At 41.1% G+C, this 25,430-nt stretch overlaps 1 protein-coding gene across 2 annotated transcripts in view; it reads left to right on the top strand.

Annotated features, from left to right (window-relative positions):
• Positions 1–1,413: 1,413 nt before the first annotated feature.
• Positions 1,414–25,430, top strand: part of LOC134532066 (sodium-coupled monocarboxylate transporter 2-like) — a 45,415-nt gene continuing 21,398 nt past the window's right edge. The window contains exons 1-9 of one of the 2 annotated variants that reach the window (XM_063368246.1): positions 1,414–1,511; positions 5,691–5,922; positions 11,927–12,086; positions 14,184–14,249; positions 14,833–14,884; positions 16,163–16,230; positions 19,140–19,294; positions 21,542–21,682; positions 23,602–23,710. In XM_063368246.1, coding sequence (XP_063224316.1) covers positions 5,714–5,922; positions 11,927–12,086; positions 14,184–14,249; positions 14,833–14,884; positions 16,163–16,230; positions 19,140–19,294; positions 21,542–21,682; positions 23,602–23,710 — 960 coding nt within the window. In that variant the 5' untranslated portion in view covers positions 1,414–1,511; positions 5,691–5,713. Of the gene's footprint in view, positions 1,556–5,690; positions 5,923–11,926; positions 12,087–14,183; positions 14,250–14,832; positions 14,885–16,162; positions 16,231–19,139; positions 19,295–21,541; positions 21,683–23,601; positions 23,711–25,430 lie in introns of both variants that reach the window. The other variant, XM_063368245.1, reaches the window with a different exon arrangement.

Below are 25,430 nucleotides of genomic sequence, written 5' to 3'. Positions count from 1 at the left end.
CAGATGGCAGCCGTAGTTTCACAGTCCCGTTCCACGTGACTTCCGCTCCATTCACGAAATTACGTACTCCTATACATGGATTTACATGTAAACATAAGAAAGGGTTTTTTACGGCCTTCCTGCTATTGTTTTGTTAACCCAGCGCTCTTGGGCATCAGCCCCTGCCACCCTGGGGCCCCCACGGACGTGGATACGGAAACGCCGTACATGCGTGATCGGGAAAGCCGTTGGAGAATTGGCTATGACGGGAGGCTGAGGCTACCCATCCCAGCATTGTCACCACCTCGTCAACCAGCTCACTCAGCTGAAAAGACAGTTAGTTGAGTCCTTGGCCTTTAGACATTATCATCCCTGCTGGCGCCTACCACCATCCACCACATTACACTGGAACCACTCAGGCACCCAGGGAACCCGTGGTCCGGTGAAGGCCTCTCCTCGTTGTCCAGGCTAGTAACCGGAGATGTGTCGTCGCTCACCGAGTCGTCGACTCTTCATCGAGTTACGAAACCCTCAGAGTCTGCTCCGAGCGATCGGAGCTCCACCACCAAGTGCGACACCGACCCATTGTGATCCTGGGCTGACTGAGGGAACCTCAGCGGGGGCTTCATGCTCAATAAGGATCATCCAGCACTCCCACCAAACTTAGGTGGTTTCTAGGTGAAGTATAAGTGCCGTTGCCAAACATACCTCGAAGCAGGGGGCTTACAGCCATTTAGGCCCGGGTGCGCCATTACCCGCCTACAACGCTCTAGACTCAATTCCACAGGCCACTGGGCACCTCACATGGACCCGGCCTTTGGGATTCACCACCGAGGGATCAGTAGTCGAACCCCTAAGAAAGGTTCCAGTCGCATCTGCTGTTGCAGATTTAACCCTACCACCATTTCTGGTTCCCATGCAGTCAAGCCGAGGCGGGGATACACCCGGTAGACTTCTCGTGTGACAACAAACATTGACACTGGTGTCTGCGCAGGAGCTTATGCTAGTTTTCGCATTATCAAATGCTGTATACTGAGACCTAAGATGTTCACACATTAAAAAATATTAAAATATACAAAAATTATCGATCGTATACAAAAATAATTAACAAGCCGGGTAGTATAAATCTGGCAACATTTGCTCTGCACTTATAACTAAGCGTGAGATACACTATAGACAGACTACTTGTGATTGACTGCGTTCTCTAGGGCCAGGAAGTCACCTGTAGAGGAAATGGCGCCGTGAGGAGGCGTGACGGGCGAAGGCCTCGGAGAAGCGCCGTGTTTGTGGGCGGGCCAGAACCGGCGAGAGTGCGGTTAGGCCCCCAAGCCCCCCTCCGACACTTTACCCACGACACCCCCGCTCTTACAATTCCTCCCTCGTTGAGGCAATTGCCCGCACTTATCGCCGCCGGAGTCGGCCCGCCAGAGCTGCTCACTTGGACATCCTGTGTCGGCGAGGCGAGGCGGCGCTCCTGCTGGCCATGGAGTGAGACGCGGCGACTGCAGCAGCGCTCCTCGCGGCTGCGCCAGGTACCGAGGAACCGCCACCGCAGCACTCCTCGCGGCCGCTCCAGGTACCGAGCTGCCGCTACCGCAACGCTCCTTGCGGCCGCTTCAGGTACTGCGCCGCCGCTACCGCAGCGCTTCTCGCGTACCAGGTTAGGTACCGTGTCGCCGCCTCTCACGCTGAATTCATGAACTACTAAAGAACACAAACGCAAGACTTTAAAAGAAAAATAACTACCTTTTTCAAATACACGTAACCGTTCAACCGAAAAAAAAAAATAACGTGACCAACCTAACCTAACATCTAATTAAAATGGTATTTACGAGGGAAATCACTTGATAAATCGGCGGGGCTGTATCGAGAGTCACGGCCGTTGGTTTCACGTCAAACTTCTGTGTCAGCGAGTCGCTTTTAGTGTAATGGTTTAAAATAAATACAATAAAAACGAGAAAATTACTACGTACTAAAAATTTTTAATTCATAACAGATACTGATTGGTAGCTTACTATTAATTTCAATTAATATTTGACGAAAATTCTGTTTAACGTTGGCCTGTGATATTATAAATGAGACAGCGGCTAACCAGGGGGTGGGGGCTTAGTACCAAATCTTTAGTTAATTTCTTATTCATCACTCAAACAAATTTCATATTAAAACTAATAAAATTCTTACTCTTACAATATTTAAATTTAAGAACCGAAAACTGCTAAAATAGCACTATTTTACACCTTAAAATCCAAATATTCCCGGGGAGGACCCCCGGACCCCCCGCTTTAATACGGGGGGGGGGATGCTTCTTAACACCCCCCATACACAAATCCTGACTACGTCACTGAAATGAGATATCGAAGGCATAATATCAAATCAAATGGTGAATGTACAATCTGTATTGCCCAGTGTTGTCAGTTCTCTATACACAATCACACGAATCACCGCGCTATCACATCCGAGTCGTTAGCTACACTGAACAAACATTTTTTTCCGAACCTAAATTAAAAGTAAGTGTATTTGGGAGGTCTATGTAAGGAAGACTTAACTGCGTCTCAGGCCGAAGCCTATATAGTTAGGAAATGTTAAAGCAAGATGATACAGACCTTTTCATCAGACTTTTTCTGGTACCCATATGTTTCGCTGTGATTTTTAATACGTTTCACGTCAAAATGATATGACAATTACCAGTCGGGATTTGAACCTATGTTCTCTGGAATACGAATATAGTGTCTTACGACTTGGTCCCTAAACTTCGATAGTGTATCTTTTCTCATCTTCAGATTGCCTTGGAGTGATTCCTTATGCTACAGGCGTGAGTGTACGATTATTGCATAACAGTACAAATACATAGTTTCAGACTATAGTACTCCATGTAGGCTATCATCATATGTCTTGAAAAATTATTGACATCTAATATTATAAGTACAACTATAAAAAACTACGGTCTCCAAAATTTTAATTCACGTCTTTTGAGTATATCATGTACTAGTGCGTGTAAATACATGTGATTTTATTTACACATTTACCATGGGTGTAGACAGTATTTGTGGAAAGGGAGGGCAAAAGCCAGTCCCTCCTCCGGAAACTCTTTTAAAAAAATAATGCTTGAAAATACATTTTTATGTTAGTTGACGATCCCTTAAGTACTTTTTGAAATTTCTGCCATTGTATTTTTGTAAAATAAAATTATTGGTCAAAATAAATCTGGCAACCCTATTTCCCCCCCCCCCCCCGGCCCCTTTTTTTTACTACGCTCTTGACACTTATTGTTACAGAAACAATAAGCTCCTTGAATAAACTTCTCTGCTCTAATACCTGTGCCTTGCTAACAGAAGTGTAAACAAATATACATATAAAACAAACAAAACACAAATCTGTTTAAAGAAAGTCAGTATCTATGTGAATATCAACAAATTCGGTGTAGTTCATTGAATAAAATTTCCACTGACAAACAACATTTTAAATAATAGTTAAATTAATTCCAGATGTAGTTTCGGTCATACGCCATTACTCATTAAACTGTATGTCATGACAAACCTCAGTCTGTTTGTGTCTTTCCCGAAACGCCGCAGCTGATCTCTTAGGAATCATATAGGCTGTGTTAGTCTGCGCTTTATCATCGTTGCGGTTTTCAAAATATCTAATTTTTCGCTCAACTGTTGCTTACGGTGTTCGTCTGTGATGTCATCACTGTTTCTTCACATCGCTGGGTTCACCTGTGTGTCTCTTTATAGCCGTTGTTTTTTCAATTTTTATCTGTTAAGTTTCATCGTTGATTTATTGTTTGCCGTTGTGCACCGTAAATTTTCTTTGTAAATGGAACAGAAATATTCATATTTGTTTATTTACATTAAAATAACTGTATCACTACAAAATAGTGTTAACATTTATGCTTCGTGTTGCCCCAGTACCTCAAATATTTAGTTGTTTGAATAGCTTTCCAGTGCGCAATTTAAGCACGGTAAAACAAAAGAAAGCCAAAAGTAATATAAAAAATTTTTCTGTAGCTTTAAAACCAAATAAATTAAATGTTTATACAATAACTTCATGCTTGTAAGCACATTTTAACTAAACGCTCTTTTAATATCTAGCATTTATTTCAAAATAACTTTACCATCGACAGTGCAAGCTCTTACATATGTTTTTACTAGTATATAGTTCTATATAATTATTTTACAGCGGGACTGTAAGTTTGTTTGCAGGCAATCAAATAAAAATTGCCAGACTAGTTACACAAATTATATTTCTCTGTTATGAAATTACATAATTCATGATGAACGAACAACATAAGAACAGAAAAATTTGTTCGTTACCGAGGTTAGATGTTACTGCACGTGTTAATGACACACGAAACTACAGTAAACTCGTGGAATAACATCATGTCAGTGTTAATAAGCCTGCCAGTATCCGCTCTACCACTCTGGTTCTGGGGTAGAGCGCCTGCCTTGTGACTTGTAGGACCCGGGTTCGCGCCCCGGCTCCTCCAAGGCGGATTGCCCAGATGAAATGGCGGCATTTTCTCTGGTAGGAATACAATCCCTTGTAACAAGTCAGGCTACCAAAGAAACGGTGGGTGGAACAGAAAAAAACCTTCCAGGTGGCTTCCAAATGGGGAGCCCGTTTCTTTTCTTGGGCTCCCCATGCGGTGGCCATTCCGGGGGTTTCTCCGGGGGAACGGAGTTTTGCAAAAATATTTCTGTAGTTTTGTAGTGTTTAAGTTTTTAGTAACTGTAGCATTATCATTCCAACATGTTATAAATAAAGCTCAAACATTAAAAAGAATTTGCTTATGTATAAAAATGTTTTAATTGTGTATCAGTCAGAGTGGTTGTATACCGATGTTGTGTGTTCAACCATTTTCTTGAAGTATTATTGACGGTTACATTTTAGTAAGAAACCTTAGTTTTGTAGTATTTTATAAGTTTTTGACAAAAAAAAATATTTATAGGCACATGAATTATATTCCTAAAAATATTATTTCTCTAAAACCACATAGTTTTCAATTAGGAATATCGTCTTTAACACACGCTTTTTATATATTTATATGTGTACCAGTATAAATCCAGATGTAATAATAATATTCTATCTATTTCAACATGAGCAAAACCCTTGATAGTTTCCAACATAATCTCATTAAATAATTATCTACAATTACTTCAATTACTCCAGAGTGCAAAAACGTAAATTCTATTAAGCTAGTCACATTGCCATTTTGCGAGTAAGGCCGTTTTCCTCATTCCGTAAAACGATTAAAATTTTTTTGTCAGAATTGAATACTAGGTACCACATGGATTTTTTTTTTTTTTTTTAAATCATCGTAATAAGAATAGAGTGCTACCTGTATAACATTTTTGGAAAACAAATTTCTTTCTTCTCGTCCGCGATCTGGAAGTGATTTGTTATTGCAACTATCACCTTCAGAAGTTAACCTGGAAAACAGCTAGAGGTTTGACAGCGCTACCTAACGAATGTTCTATACACTACTTCGAGGGCAATGCTGTTGTACTCATTCCATGGAGGGTGTAAGAAAATATGGCAGAATTCCGTTTTCGTCCTTTGGACGAATGTCACTTTTCCGCCCTTTTTCGAAGAGGCCAGGCGGAATACTGGCATTATGGAAGTTTTCCGATACGGCTTCTTCCGTCGCACCCTATGTAGAAGTATGTGTTAGCATAGAGCGGACAAGCAGTGTGTTCTGTGTCGCGATGAAGGCGCAGGAGGACGTAAGGGCGACATGAACTGGACGGCGAGCGAGGCGGTCCCTGCCAAGCGGGTGTTCGACTGGCTGGACTATGCCGTCTTCGGCGGCATGCTGCTGGTGTCGGCGCTCATCGGGGTGTACTTCGCCTTCTGCGCGCGCCGCCGCCCCAACACCACCTCCGAGTACCTCATGGGCGGCAAGGTCATGGGCGTGTTCCCCATCTCCATGTCGCTCATCGCCAGGTACCGTCACTGCTCTGTAGCACCACCTCCGAGTTCCCCATGGGCGTGTTCCCCATCTCCATGTCGCTCATCGCCAGGTACCGTCACTGCTCTGTAGCACCACCTCCGAGTACCTCATGGGCGTGTTCCCCATCTCCATGTCGCTCATCGCCAGGTACCGTCACTGCTCTGTAGCACCACCTCCGAGTTCCCCATGGGCGTGTTCCCCATCTCCATGTCGCTCATCGCCAGGTACCGTCACTGCTCTGTAGCACCGCCTCCGAGTTCCCCATGGGCGTGTTCCCCATCTCCATGTCGCTCATCGCCAGGTACCGTCACTGCTCTGTAGCACCACCTCCGAGTACCTCATGGGCGTGTTCCCCATCTCCATGTCGCTCATCGCCAGGTACCGTCACTGCTCTGTAGCACCACCTCCGAGTTCCCCATGGGCGTGTTCCCCATCTTCATGTCGCTCATCGCCAGGTACCGTCACTGCTCTGTAGCACCACCTCCGAGTACCTCATGGGCGTGTTCCCCATCTCCATGTCGCTCATCGCCAGGTACCGTCACTGCTCTGTAGCACCACCTCCGAGTTCCCCATGGGCGTGTTCCCCATCTCCATGTCGCTCATCGCCAGGTACCGTCACTGCTCTGAAACACCACCTCCGAGTACCTCATGGGCGTGTTCCCCATCTCCATGTCGCTCATCGCCAGGTACCGTCACTGCTCTGTAGCACCACCTCCGAGTACCTCATGGGCGTGTTCCCCATCTCCATGTCGCTCATAGCCAGGTACCGTCAATGCTCTGTAGCACCACCTCCGAGTTCCCCATGGGCGTGTTCCCCATCTCCATGTCGCTCATCGCCAGGTACCGTCACTGCTCTGTAACACCACCTCCGAGTTCCCCATGGGCGTGTTCCCCATCTCCATGTCGCTCATCGCCAGGTACCGTCACTGCTCTGTAGCACCACCTCCGAGTTCCCCATGGGCGTGTTCCCCATCTCCATGTCGCTCATCGCCAGGTACCGTCACTGCTCTGTAGCACCACCTCCGAGTACCTCATGGGCGTGTTCCCCATCTCCATGTCGCTCATCGCCAGGTACCGTCACTGCTCTGTAGCACCACCTCCGAGTTCCCCATGGGCGTGTTCCCCATCTCCATGTCGCTCATCGCCAGGTACCGTCACTGCTCTGTAGCACCACCTCCGAGTTCCCCATGGGCGTGTTCCCCATCTCCATGTCGCTCATCGCCAGGTACCGTCATTGCTCTGTAGCACCACCTCCGAGTTCCCCATGGGCGTGTTCCCCATCTCCATGTCGCTCATCGCCAGGTACCGTCATTGCTCTGTAGCACCACCTCCGAGTTCCCCATGGGCGTGTTCCCCATCTCCATGTCGCTCATCGCCAGGTACCGTCACTGCTCTGTAGCACCACCTCCGAGTACCCCATGGGCGTGTTCCCCATCTCCATGTCGCTCATCGCCAGGTACCGTCACTGCTCTGTAGCACCACCTCCGAGTTCCCCATGGGCGTGTTCCCCATCTCCATGTCGCTCATCGCCAGGTACCGTCACTGCTCTGTAGCACCACCTCCGAGTACCTCATGGGCGTGTTCCCCATCTCCATGTCGCTCATCGCCAGGTACCGTCACTGCTCTGTAGCACCACCTCCGAGTTCCCCATGGGCGTGTTCCCCATCTCCATGTCGCTCATCGCCAGGTACCGTCATTGCTCTGTAGCACCACCTCCGAGTTCCCCATGGGCGTGTTCCCCATCTCCATGTCGCTCATCGGCAGGTACCCTCACTGCTCTGTAGCACTGCCTACCCACAGGGCAACTACCACGTCGCAACTATCTAGTGGTTTCATATCACCTTCCGCTGTTTGGAAGTTAAGGGACAAAGCAACACTTTCTTATCGCCTGCCGTTAGTCGAACCCGGTATCACCAGCCGGTAGCTCTAACAACTTTTTTTATTTATTTTGCTATTTAAAAAAATAGTTTTTAAGAGTAATTTAATTATTTATTGTTTGAGTCAGAGTCCTTTAGATTAACCGTGGAACATAACAGAACCAGCACAAAAGTATACGGTAAACTTTAAAAAATTTTCTTGTCCCAAAATGAATACGCTAATTTTTCAAGTTTCTAAGCATAACTCGTGATCTAATGATTAAATGCATCTAGTAATTCTAATTTTGAGACCTTTACCAAAACATCACTTAAAAACACAAAAACTTATATATACATCCTATAACAGATCATAAACGCGTAACTCAGAACTAAATAAGTTCTTAAAACTATTCACTTAGAGGATTCCATCTTTAATCTTCATAAGTTATGAAAGCAATCCCTCCTAGATCCTGCATGGCTAGTGGCGGTACCTATTGCAGGGGCGATAAGGGTGTTCGCCCCTCTTTCAAATCACAACTAAAAATAACAATAGCTGCAGTTTATTTAACAAAATGTTTCTCAAGACTTCAGAAATGCCTTCAATTAGCCAAGGTATTCCAAGCCTATTTTCCAAAACCATCGGGTCATCCACTGCCTCCCTTTTTTTTCCCTCAATAGCCCATCCCCAAATTCGAAGGTGTCTTGGCTCCCGTGCTTGGCATAGCTGCGGGTCTGACTCTAGTTGTCTCTCTCCTGCGTGGCGTGGATATAGCTCTACGTTGCACTATGACTTCTGTGGGCGCAGATTCTCTTTAATCCCTGGACGCAAAGTAGAGATCTCAGTCAAAAGAAAAAAAAGATTGTCTGTTAAGTTGGTTTACGGACGATAATTTTACGTGATAACATCATAAGAAAACATCAATGAAAATTTGCATACTTTTTAATTTTCTAATATTATTTACAGTTTTTACAAATTTAATTTAAGTAATTTGCTCAAATATAATCACGAACAATTAGTTATGGAAATAAACTGAAATCAAATCAACGTCAATAAATTGTTAATTTGAAATGATGCAATTAGACAAATAAATATAATTTTTTTAATTGCTGCTTTTAAAACGCCCGCCTTAACCTGTTTCATATTATAGAAGATTTTCTCGCACGGTGGTTGGCCGATTCTTGCACGCTCGGCTCAGGTGAAACGTGACAATTTTTCGTGCGTACAGCCGGCGTTCATCGATTTATAAGACGTTATCACGTCAAAAAAATTGATTATGTCCGGAACGATTATATTCAAATGGAATGTTTTATGGATGTAGGCAACTTGCGCTCTAACTTTTATACATGTTTGCTATTTAACTTCAAGATCGTCGAGAATGTTGTTACGCTTTTTCGCAAATTACACATTTAACGACGAAGTTTGTTCGTCGTGAAATTAAACGTAGACTTTAATAAAAATGCCCTTGCAGTTAATAAAATAAGTATTAGTAAGTTTAAGAAAGAATTTCGGCTTTAATCTCCAACCCAGACGCTCGTGGTGCGCTGGGGCCGAGATTAAAATTTGTCGAGAATATTTTACGTTTTTCTGTCTTCCAGTGCTCAAAATGATATGCAATTGTGGCCCCAATAGCTGCTCCAAGGGCCTGACGTATCGTGTGCGCTCGAGAAGTAAGAGCGATGTAGGGCCTTCAGGGGAGCCCGGTTGGACCAATCAGAGCCCGGCGACGAGTTGGAGGGCTTAAAGTGGCGACCTCGGCGCCGCCTTAATCGCGGCCCCGGTGGGCAAAACAAGCCTCTCCCGCCAGGAGCGACGGTAATTTCTTCATTGTCCCCCGTCGCGGCCGCGCCGGACGGCAAAAATTACCTCCTTAACCTGCGGTCAAGGACACAGACCTGCGTCTCTCCTCCCCTTACCAACCCTTCCAGGACCCCTCGTGGGTCTGTTCGGCCCGCACACGTGCAGAACATACGATTACGTCTTAAGTAGGCTACCGCAGTGATGGGTCGAATCACATGTTTCTCGAATCCCAATCACGAAACTCGAATTCCAAGAGAGTACATCGAACTAAATACTTCGACTCCGAATCTAAGGTGCCAAGGGTCAAACATAAAATAATGTTAAGTTACAATAAATGAAATATATTAACTTTGTCCTTCAACACTTTCGATCGTTGTTTCAGAAACAATGTTTCCAAAATCCATTCGGTTTGTAACTTCATTGATATAATAATTATTATACATCTAACAAAATGACACGTCGAACATTTTTAAAGAAAATATTTTCTAATTATCATGCTACAAAATAACTTTTAATTTTTTTCGTTGTAGGTTTTTTTATTATTAATTGGCTGTTAGTTTTCAAGCTTGGATTTCTTAGCACAGTCTTTTTATGTTTCCTAACAGTCCGAGACCGATGGTTTTGACCTACTCCCGAAAGGGTTTTGCTTCCTTTGCGTCCGCTGTTCCCGATCGGCCTCGGCTCGACCTTGCGGCCAGAAACATCTGCAACAAAACCACGAGTCCCGAGCCACGCTCCGTCTCACTCCGCCATCTCGCGGAATTGTTTCGCCTGGAGACTGAAAACATAAAATAATAAGTGAACAATTTTAAGAGAATAACTTTGCTCATACTACTAATCTCGGAGATACATTTTTAAAATGTAATTACATGTTTTTGACGTGACAACGTCTAATAAATCGATGAACGCCGGCTGCACGCACGAAAAAGTGTCCCGTTACGCACATTATTCCGTTACGCTGTGTCCCGTTACGCTCATGGTACGCTTGCGCCGCATCTATCTCTCTTCCACTCGATTGGAACAACCATCGATTTGACTTCTTCGAGGCACATTAAACTTGAAACACTCCCATTCGTTACCTAATTTTCCTATCATCGTCCTATCCTTAACAGAATAACACAGATTAGAAGCAGTTAAATATCAAACACGTTTAAAAGTTATAGTTGAAATAATCTTTTCGTTAAAGAAATAAACATATTTGAATTAATGAGTGCAAATAAAAGTAAATTTATCAATTAAATTGTAGATTTCATTTCACTCCTTCTTTGTATCCAACCAAAATATTGATAATTCAATAAAAATGATTCAATTTTATTCATAAAAGTATGCAATCATTTCATCAATGTTTTGTTATGACGTTGTCACGTTAAACTATCGTCCATAAACCGACTTTACAGACCAATTTTTTTAAAAGTGAAATAAATATTCATTCTTAATTTCGTATTACATTTGAATATAATTAGATTTTGTAAGGCAATCTTCGTATTATAGTATCTTAACTTTGCATTTATGAAGATATATAAGTTTACATGATGTAAAATGTCGGTTATACTTAATCATCATAGCTCTATACTAAATAAGCGATATTGTTTGGCTTCTTTTTTTTAAAGAAAACAATTTCTTTGCTATTTTCATTTCTATGAATTAAATTTGTATTGTTTACGTTTCTTGATATTAGACAATAGTATTAATTAATTAATTTTTTATGTCATAACTAAACATAGCTGAATTTTATAATTGAGTTTATAACAGTATTTCAATAATTATCATGTGGGGAGATTATTGGATGATTATCTATGTCAACAAAGCAAGCTTTGTATCTTTGAGTTACACGTTGTTTTGCTACTAAAGAAAGCAATTTTTTTGTTATAGGCTCATAATGGCATAAAAATATATAATGTGTGCTAAGCTTTCGTTAAAACATTAAATTTTAACAAGGTAGTAATCTTGGAGCTACAGTAAACACGAACCTTAATCTAGTCCAATGTTCAAGTGGTTGTGAGTATTACTCATGTGTGTGTGAGTGTGTGTGCGGGAAGCCAGATCAAGTTCCGTCCCTGCCCGAACACGCCCGAATATTCACCATCGGCCAACCTCGGGTTTATTTATATATATTTATATTTCTCTGTTTATTTTAATGTAGCTATACTAACCTAACTAACCGTCCATAGTGTTTTAAAGTGTTTTAATGTAGCTAACCTAACCGACAACTTTTAATATTAGAATTCATTTTTCCTGCGCAAAAATAAAACCAATCCCGAGTTTGGCCGAAGGTGAATATTCGGGCGTGTTCGGGCAGGGACAGAACTTGATGTGCATCTTAGGCTTCCCGTGTGTGTGCAGCTACATCTCTGGCATCACGCTTCTGGGAATGCCGTCCGAGATGTACATGTACGGCACGCAGTACTGGGTCGCCGTGATCCCCGAGGTGCTGGTCAGCGTCACCATGGCGCTAGTGTACCTCCCGGTCTTCTACACGCTGCAGATCACCTCCTCCTACGAGGTGAGTGCCTCGCCTACTGGCCCCGCGAACTGGGAGCGGACCTGGGGGCGTGTCCGCGTCAACCATAGAACAAGGGCGTATCCAGGGGGGGAAAACAGAAGTACTGGGTAGCCGTGATCCCCGAGGTGCTGGTCAGTGTCACCATGGCGCTAGTGTACCTCCCGGTCTTCTACACGCTGCAGATCACCTCCTCCTACGAGGTGAGCGCCACGCCTACTGGCCCCGCGAACTGGGAGCGGACCTGGGGGCGTGTCCGCGTCAACCATAGAACAAGGGCGTATCCAGGGGGGGAAAACAGAAGTACTGGGTAGCCGTGATCCCCGAGGTGCTGGTCAGTGTCACCATGGCACTAGTGTACCTCCCGGTCTTCTACACGCTGCAGATCACCTCCTCCTACGAGGTGAGCGCCTCGCCTACTGGCCCCGCGAACTGGGAGCGGACCTGGGGGCGTGTCCGCGTCAAAAATAGAACAAGGGCGTATCCAGGGGGGGGAAACAGAAGTACTGGGTAGCCGTGATCCCCGAGGTGCTGGTCAGTGTCACCATGGCGCTAGTGTACCTCCCGGTCTTCTACATGCTGCAGATCACCTCCTCCTACGAGGTGAGCGCCTCGCCTACTGGCCCCGCGAACTGGGAGCGGACCTGGGGGCGTGTCCGCGTCAACCATAGAACAAGAGCGTATCCAGGAGGGCAAAACAGAAGTATGCTGTTGTTTGTACATCAAAATTGAAACTGAGCACTTGACATTAATAAGATTGAACTAGAAAAACTCCGTTCTGAAGAGTATATCCAACTTCGAAATACCATTAATACTGACGTAAACACACATAATGTCGGTCAAATAATCATTCTCCCAGCAACGTATGTCGGATGTCTACGTCATATACATGAATACACTCAAGATGCCATGACGTGCTAATTAGTGTACCCCCGGTCTTCTACACGCTGCAGACCACCTCCTCCTACGAGGTGAGCGCCTCGCCTACTGGCCCCGCGAACTGGGAGCGGACCTGGGGGCGTGTCCGCGTCAACCATAGAACAAGGGCGTATCCAGGGGGGGGAAAACAGAAGTACTGGGTGACCGTGATCCCTGACGTGCTAGTCAGCGTCACCATTGCCTTAGTGCCTTGCAAATTTAATTTAAATAATTTGTTTAAATATAATCACGATGATTAGTTAAAAAGCCTGCCTTAAACTGTTTGATATTATAGAAGATTTTCTCGCACGGTGGTTGGCCGGTTCTTGCACGCTCGGCTCAGGTGTAACGTGACAATTTGTCGTGCGTGCAGCCGGCGTTCATCGTTTTATAAGACGTTGTCACGTCAAAAAAACTCTTTATCATATTATTTTATTACTCTGCTGTTTTCTGACGTGTTCAGAGATATACCTAAGGGTGCTGCTTGGCTCGACGCACAAGATCTCAAAGCGCGGGGGGCTCTAAGGGCGACAACAGCTCGCGCGAAGCACATATCTTCGCCTCTACGCGCCAGCCACCGAACCGACGTGCAGTCATAGCTTCAATAACACGCCTTTATGGGACTTTAAGCACCAACGATATAATTGCATCTTGGGACGTTGAATACAAAGACTTCCTGCACCTACCTAGCCTATTTACAATATTGCGTAATAAATATTTTTCTTGCATTAAAACCAACGAATAAACACCCGCTTCAGTCTTTTCCAATGTCTAAGAAATGTGATGAAAACGACACAATGTAAAGAAACTACCCCATTAAAGTGTATTAGCTCTTGAATGATATTCGTTATCAGATAATCAGTTACGAGATAAGCAATTTACAAACGACAGGTAAACACACCGTTTGGCGACTCGGCCAGGCATTGTGAAGCATTGTGATTCTTATAAGTAGGTAACTGTCTTCCCATCACTACACGCTTATAAATAAAATAAACATTTTGTGTTCTGAAGCCTGTATAGTTGGGTATTCAAAAGGAAATTTAGTCTAACCTGTCGGAACACACTTGCTTAAGAATTTTTGGAAATGTTTTATTTATTTTTATTTTATACGTATTTATATATTTTAAATATTAAATTTTATTAATAATGAAAACTATTAAAACTGAGTTTTTTTTTTTGCAGTACCTGAAATTGCGATTCAACCATACCGTTCGCCTACTTGGTTCTATACTCTTCCTTATAAAAATGGTAAGTAAGCCCATCTTTGTTTTTATTTTAGCATCTTCATTGAAATGGCAAGAAACAAATTAAATAAGGAGCTGCTCATTATTTATTCTAAATATTAAGTGCACATATAATCAGTATAAAATTGTAAAACAATTTTATATATCGAGAGAACTAGTCACTTCGTAGAAGTATGCTAAATGAAAATAATCAGTTACAAAAATTTTTGTTATATTTTCTTAAGTTTATTACTTTATTAATATACAATAACTTATTTAAATAATAATAATTTAAAATTTATATTTTGAAAATAGTAACAATGGTCGCAAATGATATTTACATTCCTTAATGACAGTTCTTCTCTAAGTTTTTTTTTATTTATTAGATATAAGACATTTGTTAAGTTCGCTTGGTAACGCATTTTGTAGATGAATTGTTAGTAAAAGATTTAAAATGTTTGAAAAATTCTGATACTTTTTATTTAAGTTTTGAAAACACTACAGATAAACAATAATTTTGAAACAAAAACAATGTATGTATAATGTAATAGATAAATTGTTTATTTTCTACATAGTTATGTTAACATATATTGGGGGTTGTTTTCCAGATGGTGTACATCCCTGTAGTGATATACGTGCCGGCTCTTGCCTTCAGCCAAGGTAGGTCTCTGTGGGATTCTTCTCTGCTAACATTCATGAACCATCATTCCTATACCATTTTGAAGTCTAATTCATGATTGACAACGTCTAATAAATCGATGAACACTGGCTACACGCACGAAAAAGTGTCCCGTTATGCACATTGTTCCGTTACGCTGTGTCCCATTACGCTCATTGTTCCGTTACGCTGTGTCCCGTTACGCTCATTGTTCCGTTACGCTGTCGGAGAGTGCAATAATAATAGGTTATGTTACAATTGACTAAAAAATAATGGTGATTCATATAATTGATGATAGATATTTGATTACATATTATTTATATGTTAACTTGTTCATAATTATATTTAAACTTTATAGCTAAAAGCCAGTTTTTAAAATTAATTTAAAGTCATCTACACGTGAACTGTTTCGTCGACTGTTTATAAAGTGAAGTGAAAAGTTAATGTGGTTTTCATTGCTTATTACAACAAGAATTTCGGCAATAATGATTAATTATTCTTGCATTTTAAAAATCTGATTACTAGTATAATTTTAAATATTTATTCTTTTATTATTAAAATAAAAATGATTCACTTTTTTTCATATAAGTATGCAATCATTTCATCAATGTTTTGTTATGACGTTGTCACGTTAAACTATCGTCCGTAAACCGACTTTACAGACAACCAATTTTTTTTCTCAATTATACTACTACTACTACTACTTTACCTTTGAATTTATGAAGATTTATAAGTTTACATACAATACAATGTTTGTTATTGTTAATCATCACACTAGGTTTATAACTAACTAGCCAAATCCTTTGTTTCATAATATGCTGCATTTTACCGTTAAACTGAAAATTATTTACAAAATTACTTATGCCAGTAGACTTTTCACAATTCACCGGGTAATTGATTAATGTGTTTGTAGACATTGTTTGTACACATCAAACAGGAATGCAAGTAAGATGCTTTAAATCTTGTATTATAAATAACGTGCCAATGTTTCTTTTTGACTGGAATAGAAACAAACACTCACACAATATTCATACTGAATCAATTTTTACTTTACGTTGTTGTCAAATAATGTTTTTTTTTTTTGCAGTATACCTGTCATGTAAGTTTTTTTGGTGGTATTAAGTCGTTGACATAGACTTACCAGTAATTTTGATGTAAGATAGCTAACATTATTAATCAATGTTAAATATTTAGGTTGATTTCAAGAAAAACGTTGAAGTCTTCTGCAGTGATCATAACATTTCTGCCCCTATACTAAATGATTTACTTTTTTTCTGCAGTGACTGGGATAAACTTGCACCTGATCACACCAATCGTCTGCGTGGTGTGCATCTTCTACACCACACTGGTGAGTTTTTGATGAAATTATATGTATTATTTAATATAAGTTTCCACCGAAAATTGGGGAATCACCCCTCTTTTTCTTCTTCGCCCGAAAGAAAAACTGCAGCAAAGAATCATCAATTATAGCACCTGTACAGAGCTACTCAAATAAACCAGCTTCGAGCGGGTTTGGCTTTGCGTACAGAAAATTCCACCCTATGCTTTTATCTTGGCTTTCAAAATATTTTGGACAAACTACGAAATTTTTGTACGGCTTTAACTGACCATATGTTTTGTATTCCTTAAAATCACCGTTTTCCATATAAATGATCAGCCAATGCTACGAATACGTCCAATTAAAATAGAGTGCGAGTTAAGGACAGGTTTTCATATGCTGTTTGGAACCCTGGGGAAGAGAGTGCGTTTCTCATTCCAAAATGCCGGTAGTAAAGGGCGGTGGTGACCATCCCTTAGCTATGAGACGCTTTTTGGCCAACCAACACTGATCCACCATATTAACGATACTTTACTTATCAACCGAGGAACAACTTGAAATACAAAAAAGAATCACGTTATTGCAAAACTTAAATTATTACACTTTTAATTTGTTGTAAATGAGCGTTGAGATTCAGTGACTGTTTGTTAGCACTAATAAATAAATAAAAAATAAAATATAGTCAGTAATTGTACAATTTTTTTTAATCATAAACGAAAACATCTTAAAGTCATTGTGAAGGGTGTAAATTATTAATTATATAAATTCCAAACAAGATACAGAATGCCTCGTTGGATTATTTAAGATGGTAACTGGCTCTTACTATTTAAAGGCTGTCCAGCCCCGGTATAGAGGATTACTGAACAGGATTCCCAAACAGACTGCACCCACGGGGCGGATCTAGGTTCCCCCCCCCCCTTCTTTTTCTAACAGCAGTAAACCTATAAGGTTTTTTTTTTCATCCGTGTACATTATGTGTAACATTAATGACGAAACTTGCTGGACTTATTTTCCCCTTGTTCGAGCTCTCTATTTTTTTATATGTATACTGGTGATAATAAAATGATGATGAAACATAATTGAAAATCGGATGGAATTCTGAATACCAATTCCATTAACACACAATCGGCACGCGGATGATGTATTAACTCGGAGCAACTTAAATATACACAGTACAGTCTGAGCCTGCGTCTATCTCTCTCTCTCTCTCTCTCTCTCTCTCTCTCTCTCTCTCTCTTTCTCCCCATGCACGCTTCCTCGTCCTTCCTTTATCCTCCTCAGCCTCCACGCAAACATGCCGGGGAACTCACCAGACACTGAGAAATAAAGATATCCACTGAAAAGAGTTATGATCATTGATAATTTTGCAAGGGGAATAGTCGTGTCCGGAAAGGATAGCCTAAGTAGGTAAAAATATATATTTTAATTATAACTTCTACGTACACTTTTTTTTTCTAACTTACAATTTGAATGTCTGCACACAAATTAATCACACTTTCATGAGTCCGCTATTCACTCTCCACACTGGAGCTCGACTCGAAGGAGGCTTTCTTAAACTGTTCGTCCTTTACCACGCGCACCTCGGTCCCAACTCACTGTTTGCATTCTCACTCGTCCACCACTCTTCGCTCGTCGCCCGCGGAGTCGTTACCACAACGCCGAAATACCATAACGCCGAATGTCAAAATTGACCACAACGCCGACAGCTAGAAAACTGTTGTGTACCACAACGCCGAAATAACAACTGAATGAATTTGTGTGTTTCTTAAATGTACCTTAACGCCGAAATACCACAATCAAACCTAACCTTACCTAACCTAACATAAACTAGCGTAATATAACCCAACCTAACTTAACCTAGCCCATCCTAGCCTAGCCTAACCTAACCTAGCCTAACCTAACCTAGTCTAACCTAACCTAGTCTAACCTAACTTAGTCTAACCTAACCTAACCTTTGTGGTAGTCCTGCAATGACATTTTTCGGCGTTAGTGTATTTCGGCGTTGTGGTACAAAGCAGTTTTCTAGCTGTCGGCGTTGTGGTCAATTTGGCATTTCGGCGTTGTGGTGCGTGCCTGTCGCCCGCTATTGCTCGCCAAGGGATCACTCACCCTCTTCACTTCACTGCTCGTGTCTCTCCGAGGATTCGCCGGTATTGCCCAGTTTCTCTCTGTCTCTCTCTTGCCAGTGTCACCCCCCAGCCCCTCTCGCACCACAGGTCGGCAACGCCTTAAATACCCTCTGGAATTACCCCTGGAAAGATCCGCGTCGTCTAAGGACCCGCGACTTAAGAAGCTGCAAGAACAATGGCGTTTTAGTTACGCCACATCTCGTGACGATGCTCCCGTAGAACCCCCAGGAGAGAGAGAGAGAGAGAGACCTGGGCTCCGCGGGACAGAAAGAGACCCACTAATGGGGTGACCGTGAATTAGTTGTTGAAGGGGAAGGAACAGGCGTTACTTGTGCTGCGGTTGGGTTTCCCCCAGAGTAAAGCGCAGACAGCGAGCCGTTTATTCAAATGGCTGGTAGCCTCGTAACAGTAATGAGCACATCAAAATGTAGAATTATTTTGAGATATTATTTGTAAATATCATATGATATTTTCTTTTGTATTCGTCGAGCTAACACAATATTGCCTAACTGTAAGTTCCCTGACATAATAAAATATATCGAAATTCTCTTTCAAAGTTCTGAATATCTTATAAACCATGCTCATTTCCACGTCAACCCTGATGAAGACCTGAGGTGGTTCAGTGCATGATGCATTAGCCTTGTTACGCAGTTTCGCACTGCGTAACTTTGATGAATTTCAAGACTGCGCCCATGCCTGTCACCTGGATACCAACCGCAGCACAGGGGCGCGCACTGATCGAATTGGACAGCAAGCCATCGGGCCCGAATTCGTTTGTCGGGCCATCCCCGCGACGCGTGTGGTGCGCAGGGCGGGCTGAAGGCGGTCGTGTGGACGGACACCCTGCAGACCGTGGTCATGTTCGGCGGCGTGCTGACCGTCATGGTGCTGGGCACGGTGGACGTGGGCGGCGTGTCCGCGGTCCTGCAGCGCAGCCGGGAGGGCGACCGCCTCGAGTTCTTCAAGTGAGCCCTCGCCCTTACCTCCTTCATGTGAGCCCCCACCTTGACTCCTGCATGCGAGCCCCCGCCTTGACTCCTGAATGTTTTCCTCCACCTTAACTACTGCATTCGAGCCCCTGCCTTGACTCCTTGATGTGAGCCCTCGTCTTAAGGGGGTGCCTCCAATTTCAGGTCATGATTTTATATTTATATTAATCACTTATCAACTTTTAGACATTTCCAATTGTTCACTTTTACGAAATGAAAAATATATACAGCGCATACGTTTTGTATAATTAGCTGATAAAGTTACATTTTTTTAACGTTTTTTGGGTTGTACAAATAAGGAGAATTTAATTTAGTGCAGAACTGAAACTTTTTAGGTTTGACTGCAATGTCACTGGCTACTTCATGATGTGATTTGAATTTATATCACAAAATCTCATTTCATGTTTCTTGGCTGTAAAAATCGTAACAAATTTGAGAATTTTGAAATGCCAGGTAAAATTAATTTATATTTTCAGAAAGAAATTGAAACCATTTCTTGAAGTAGCCAGTGCTGCAAGTTTATCTGTAACTACTGTAAATATAAACTATTGATCTGAAATGGGAGGCACCCCCTTAACTCCTTTATGCAAGCCCCCGCCTTGATATCTTTCCATGAGCCCATGCCTGAACCCTTTCATGTGAGCCCCCACCTTAACTCCATTAATTGTGCAGATCCTCAGGAAAAAACTTGTGGTTTGGAAACTGCCTAAGATATACTAGCGGGGTTTTCTTTTTTAGGAATATGCTGAGGGTTGGGGAGTATTTCTCCCTTTAATAGGAGATTATAACCTGCCAGATTCAGATTGTATTTCTTTTAACTGGTAACAACTTTCAGTAACAATGAATCGTTTAATTAGATGGTTCGACACAACACATGATCTAACTTAAGACGCCAGTAAAAGTCGATATTCGTGGATAAGTGTAACTGTCATGCAGTTGTAAAAGCATGAATTTATTTAGGGAGGGATATTTAGAAAACAATAATTTTTAATTCAAACAACTTATGTCTACCATAAGGGGTTTGGACAGTTACATCATTATTCCCAACATACATCACTACCTTCGTGGTGTGTTATTCCAAGTGTTGTAACCTCTCACCATGCACCACTCAAAATAAAATACTGCCTGCACCAAGACCACGCATATTTTGTCATAACTTCTGGCAAGGGGGATATATTCCCCTATCCCCTCTTCTTCTCTTGCAACACTGCAGCTCTGGAATTGTAACTGTGTAATCAGTTATTTTCTTCTGCATGTTACAAAAAGCAGATGTTTATTATTTGATATCAGATGGTTACAGATATTTTTGTGCTGATATCAGAGGACAAAAATATTTTTGTGCTAATATCAGATGGTAACACATTTTGTGTGTACTGATATTAGATGGTAACAGACATTGTTTGTGCTGATATGAGATGGTAACAGATATGGTATGTGAATATATCTGATATTAACAGATATGATTGGCTCATAACAGATGGTAATAGTTATTGTGTGTTCTGATATGTAACAGTAAGAGATATTGATTGTGCTGATATCAGATATATTTTTACGATATCAAATGGCAACATATATCGTTGGAGCTATCGTATTGTAACATATATTTTTTTTTGCTGATATCAGAGAATAACAGATCTTGTTTGTGCTGACATAAAATGGTAAGAGATATGGTTTGGGCTGAAACAGCCAGTCAGTATAAGATATTGCATGTGCTAGTCTCAGTCGGTAACAGATTTTACGTAAGCTGATATTAGACGGTAAAAGATATGGCTGTGTTCTTATCAGATGGTAACAGATAGTTTGCATGCTTTAATCTGATGGTAACAGATGTTATTCGTGCTTATATCACACAGTAACTGATATTTTTTAAGCTGATATCACATGGTTACAGATATAGTGTGTCCTATATCAGATGTTAAGATAAGGTTTGTGCCTTGCTGTGCCAATAATTATAGAATGGGTATTTTAACACACACACACAAAAAAGTTACCAAATCCAGGATGGCAGATGAAATCGAACCTCGAAGGACGGCGGTAAGCGGGGTCACCGAGCTTGTCCGTACCTGTCTGTGCCTGTCTGAGCTTGTCCGTACCTGTCTGTGCCTGTCCGAGCTTGTCCGTACCTGTCTGTGCCTGTACGAGCTTGTCCGTACCTGTCTGTGCCTGTCCGAGCTTGTCCGTACCTGTCTGTGCCTGTCCGAGCTTGTCCGTGCCTGTCCGCAGCCTGGACCTGGACCCCAGGACGCGGCACACCTTCTGGAACGTGTGCATCGGCAACTACTTCAGCTGGCTGGCGTCGTGTTCTGTGAACCAGGCCATGGTGCAGCGTTGCCTCGCCATGCCATCCGTGCGCAAGGCCAATGTGTAGGTACACGTCCTCCGTCCACTGCCCAACACTCCTGCCCTATAGCAAACACTCATATTGGACATGCGCTATTGCTGCTTTATGCAGGTTTTTATGGTAAACACCTTAGTACCTGGTCAGACAACGTGAATAATTCCTAGAAAAAAGATTATTGCTTGTCCAAGATTTGTTCCAACATCAGGTGTAATTACGTTTATATAATATGCTTAGTTCTTGTACTTCTTAAATTTGTTCCTTTTCCAAAACAGCAGCATAATATTTTCATGAAACTACAGCATAATTTAAATAAAGCAAGCAAGCACTATAACATTATTTAATGCTATGTCCACACCGAAGTCTTACTTTTTTGTAGCCTGTGTCCATTTTATAAATGAAGGCACAGGTCAATTTTTCCGTCGCTTAAGGCAGAACTGTCATAAGCTTTCTCGGATGCAATTGTTTCATTAGTCGTTTCCCGCTAATGTGTAAATGTATTTTCAATGTGAGGACACATAAATTTGCTTGTTACCAAGGTTAGGTGTGACACAATTCTGGCGAGTACTGAAAAATTGCTCTCATGCTTTTTTTTTATAGTAAATACAGGTTATTTTAACCTTTTGGTTTTAGTTTTATCCAAAACTAGAATAATCCCGTAACCATGCATGCTACAATGTGTATGGTTCAGATAAGCAAAGTGACTAGTAGTAGTACTTGGCTTGATAATTACAAGATTAAAATTGGTAGGACTAGTTTTACTTAATATTTTTAAAAAAATACCTCAGGTTTCTTTTTTTTTAATGTATTAATATTTGATTTGAATAAATTTCAGTGAAAACAAAAAAAAAATAATGTGTGGGTGCTATTATTGTTTTTTTTTTTTTCATGTTTACCAGTGGACAATGATACCCCAAGTATGTTTATCATTGTGTTAATTTTGGAATATTGTGTGTGGGGAAAGATTACACCTGACTTGTAGTATACTTTTACCCAAAAATATGATTAAAGTACTACAAAAAGATTTGTCAAGCAAAAATATTTTACAGAAAAGATTTATTTAAATCATTATTTTGGACATACACTATAGCTTGTTTGCACTGCATGTCATAGATGAGCATACAAATAAACACAAAACATGGCAAAATCAGCTAGTGTCAAATGTTGAAATGTAAGCACAGTTTTTCCTTGGGAAGCCTACTGTTTTCGTCTGTGCCGATGTCATTGTGTTGTCCATGACTAGGGACACCTGTATTTCGCGATTTAATTTCATGTCAAGGTATTTCACAAAACACTATATCTTTTTCTAAGAGTCATGGCTAGGGACACCTGTATTTCGCGATTTAATTTCATGTCAAGGTATTTCACAAAACACTATATCTTTTTCTAAGAGTCATGGCTAGGGACACCTGTATTTCGCGATTTCATTTCATGTCAAGGTATTTCACAAAACACTATATCTTTTTCTAAGAGTCATGGCAAATTGTGAGGGTGCAGCAGTACGGTGACCACATTCTCATTGGCCCCGTCAAGAGCGGGACGACACCTCTCACCAACCTCAGCCAATAACCACAGGAGAAAAGCTACAGTATTTTGTGAAATACCTTGACACGAAATGTATTCGCGAAATACAGATGTCCTTATCCATGATATATGTTAAGTATTATCGTTGGGTTCTTTACAGTATTTGTTGCAACTATATCGGTGTTTGTCAGCTCACTGTGTCTGTGCTGCGATATTGTTCTAATACCTTGCATGGTGTAGTCATCTTTCTTTGTCAGTTCTTAGGGTTTTTTTATATGGCATAGGCTTCTGGTGCGAACTAGCAATGACATGTGTCTGAAATAACGATTTCAATCAATGAGCTGAAGGTTGCAGCCCGGGAGGCAGAGCGCTCCCATGTTACACGACCAGGCGCGGGGTGCACACGAGTCTTGCCCTGCAGGACCATCATGATACTGGCGGTGGGCATCGTGTGCATCGTGTCCATGAGCTGCTACACGGGCCTCGTCATCTACGCCACGTTCGCCGACTGCGACCCCATCACGACCAAGGTACCGGCAGGCGCAAACCTTGGACCTTGTCGCATTATTTCACGCGTTGCTCCGCAGGTTGGATACCGCAAATCACAGTCAGTGATTAATTATGCTGAAATGCATATCCTTTGTGTGTCCCAGAATGCCTACGTTCCCCCTACTCATAGGTCATCACATACATACCGAGTCCTTTAACGAACTTTCTGTATTTGGTTCATATTAATTGATTTTGTTTTAAATTTATTATATGAGTTAATAGAAAATACCTTTTTATAATTTATATAATTTTTAAAATAATTTACAACAGCTTTTTAAAATCAATTTTGGAAAAAAATATAGCATTATTATTTATAACTAACTGGAAATGGAGTTTTAAAAAGTTACCATAAAATAAAGTTACAAGGATTTTTATAAGAAAACATGTGAAGGGATCAATTTGAAATTAAACTACAACTTGCAACAAAGCTTCAGCGATATATTTTCTGACACGATAGGGCACATTCTATATTGCGTATTGATTGAAGTCAGCGTTTGTTGTGAAATGTTTCGAGTGTAACATTCAAGTTGTTAAAAAATAAACTAAATTCATTTATTAGGGCTTGAGAAGAAATTACGTATAGTTTATTATAACAAATATTTTTATAAAAAAATTCAAACTGAGATAACAGACAAATGCCTCTTTATTTCCTAGGACCAGTAGCATAAAATTTAACGTTGGTAAGGCCCAACCAATATGATAAATATTTCAGTGTTAATAAATGTAAACATTAAAAAGGCTAAAACCAATATTTTTATATTGGATCCCAGCATCCAATAAAATGACTCTTATTCTATTGCTACGAATGAGAATAAAGATATTTCATTGATGCTTCGAATGTATTTTATTACATGTGTAATACATTATGATTTTTATCTAAACAAAAGAATAATTTGACCCTGTGAGTCAAATAATAAAGTTTCGGTACACTTTCATTTTCCGTAATAACTTTGAGTCTCAAAATACTTAATGACAGCTGGGTCTCAAATCTTATATCTTATACATGTATATATGCATTTGAAGGAACGCTGCCTGTATTATGTTACGAACCTAAATCTTCTGCCTCAACTTTCTAGAAAATAAAATAACGCCTATGTTCAGGAGTACATCACTCAATAGTCGAAAGGTGGTCAAAAGTTTACAATTTACAGTTTACAATTTCACATCCGTTAGAGAACAACTTAACAATATCCAAACATAGTTAAGTTACGAAACAATATATTAATATTTCTAATAATATATATTATATTTATGTTTTAAAATAGATATTAATAAAATGAGGTACATATTTAAGTAACTATTTAAATTCTAAAAAATATTGAACTAAATAAATGGTATCAGTATTTTTTTAAATATTTTAAAGAGTACTTAAATTTGTTTTTTATTTACCCTTTGAGCAAAATAATATATATTTGAGATCATTAACAGTACTTCATATATATGAAGGAATGGGGGTGATGCATAGTAGATGATACATGAAGCCACCTTAAGGACCTTTCCTAGACCACGCGGACAGTAGGCCTATACACCTTTTTCGCGCCGCAGGTGATATGTGATAACACAAGCCAGAGCATCTACTGTCGTCCCTGCGAGATGATGTGGCTCGGGGGAAGCGCACAGAGGACGTAGCAAGCCACGCCCCCCCCCCCCCCCAGAAACCATTCCCAGTTCGTGTCGACAGTACGCGCCTTATTTCCGCCG

The sequence above is a fragment of the Bacillus rossius genome, chromosome 5 (assembly GCF_032445375.1).
Source record: "Bacillus rossius redtenbacheri isolate Brsri chromosome 5, Brsri_v3, whole genome shotgun sequence".
NCBI classification, from domain to species: Eukaryota; Metazoa; Arthropoda; class Insecta; order Phasmatodea; family Bacillidae; genus Bacillus; species Bacillus rossius.
The sequence above is the reverse complement of the archived record's forward strand: the minus strand, read 5'-3'. Positions and strand labels throughout refer to the sequence as shown.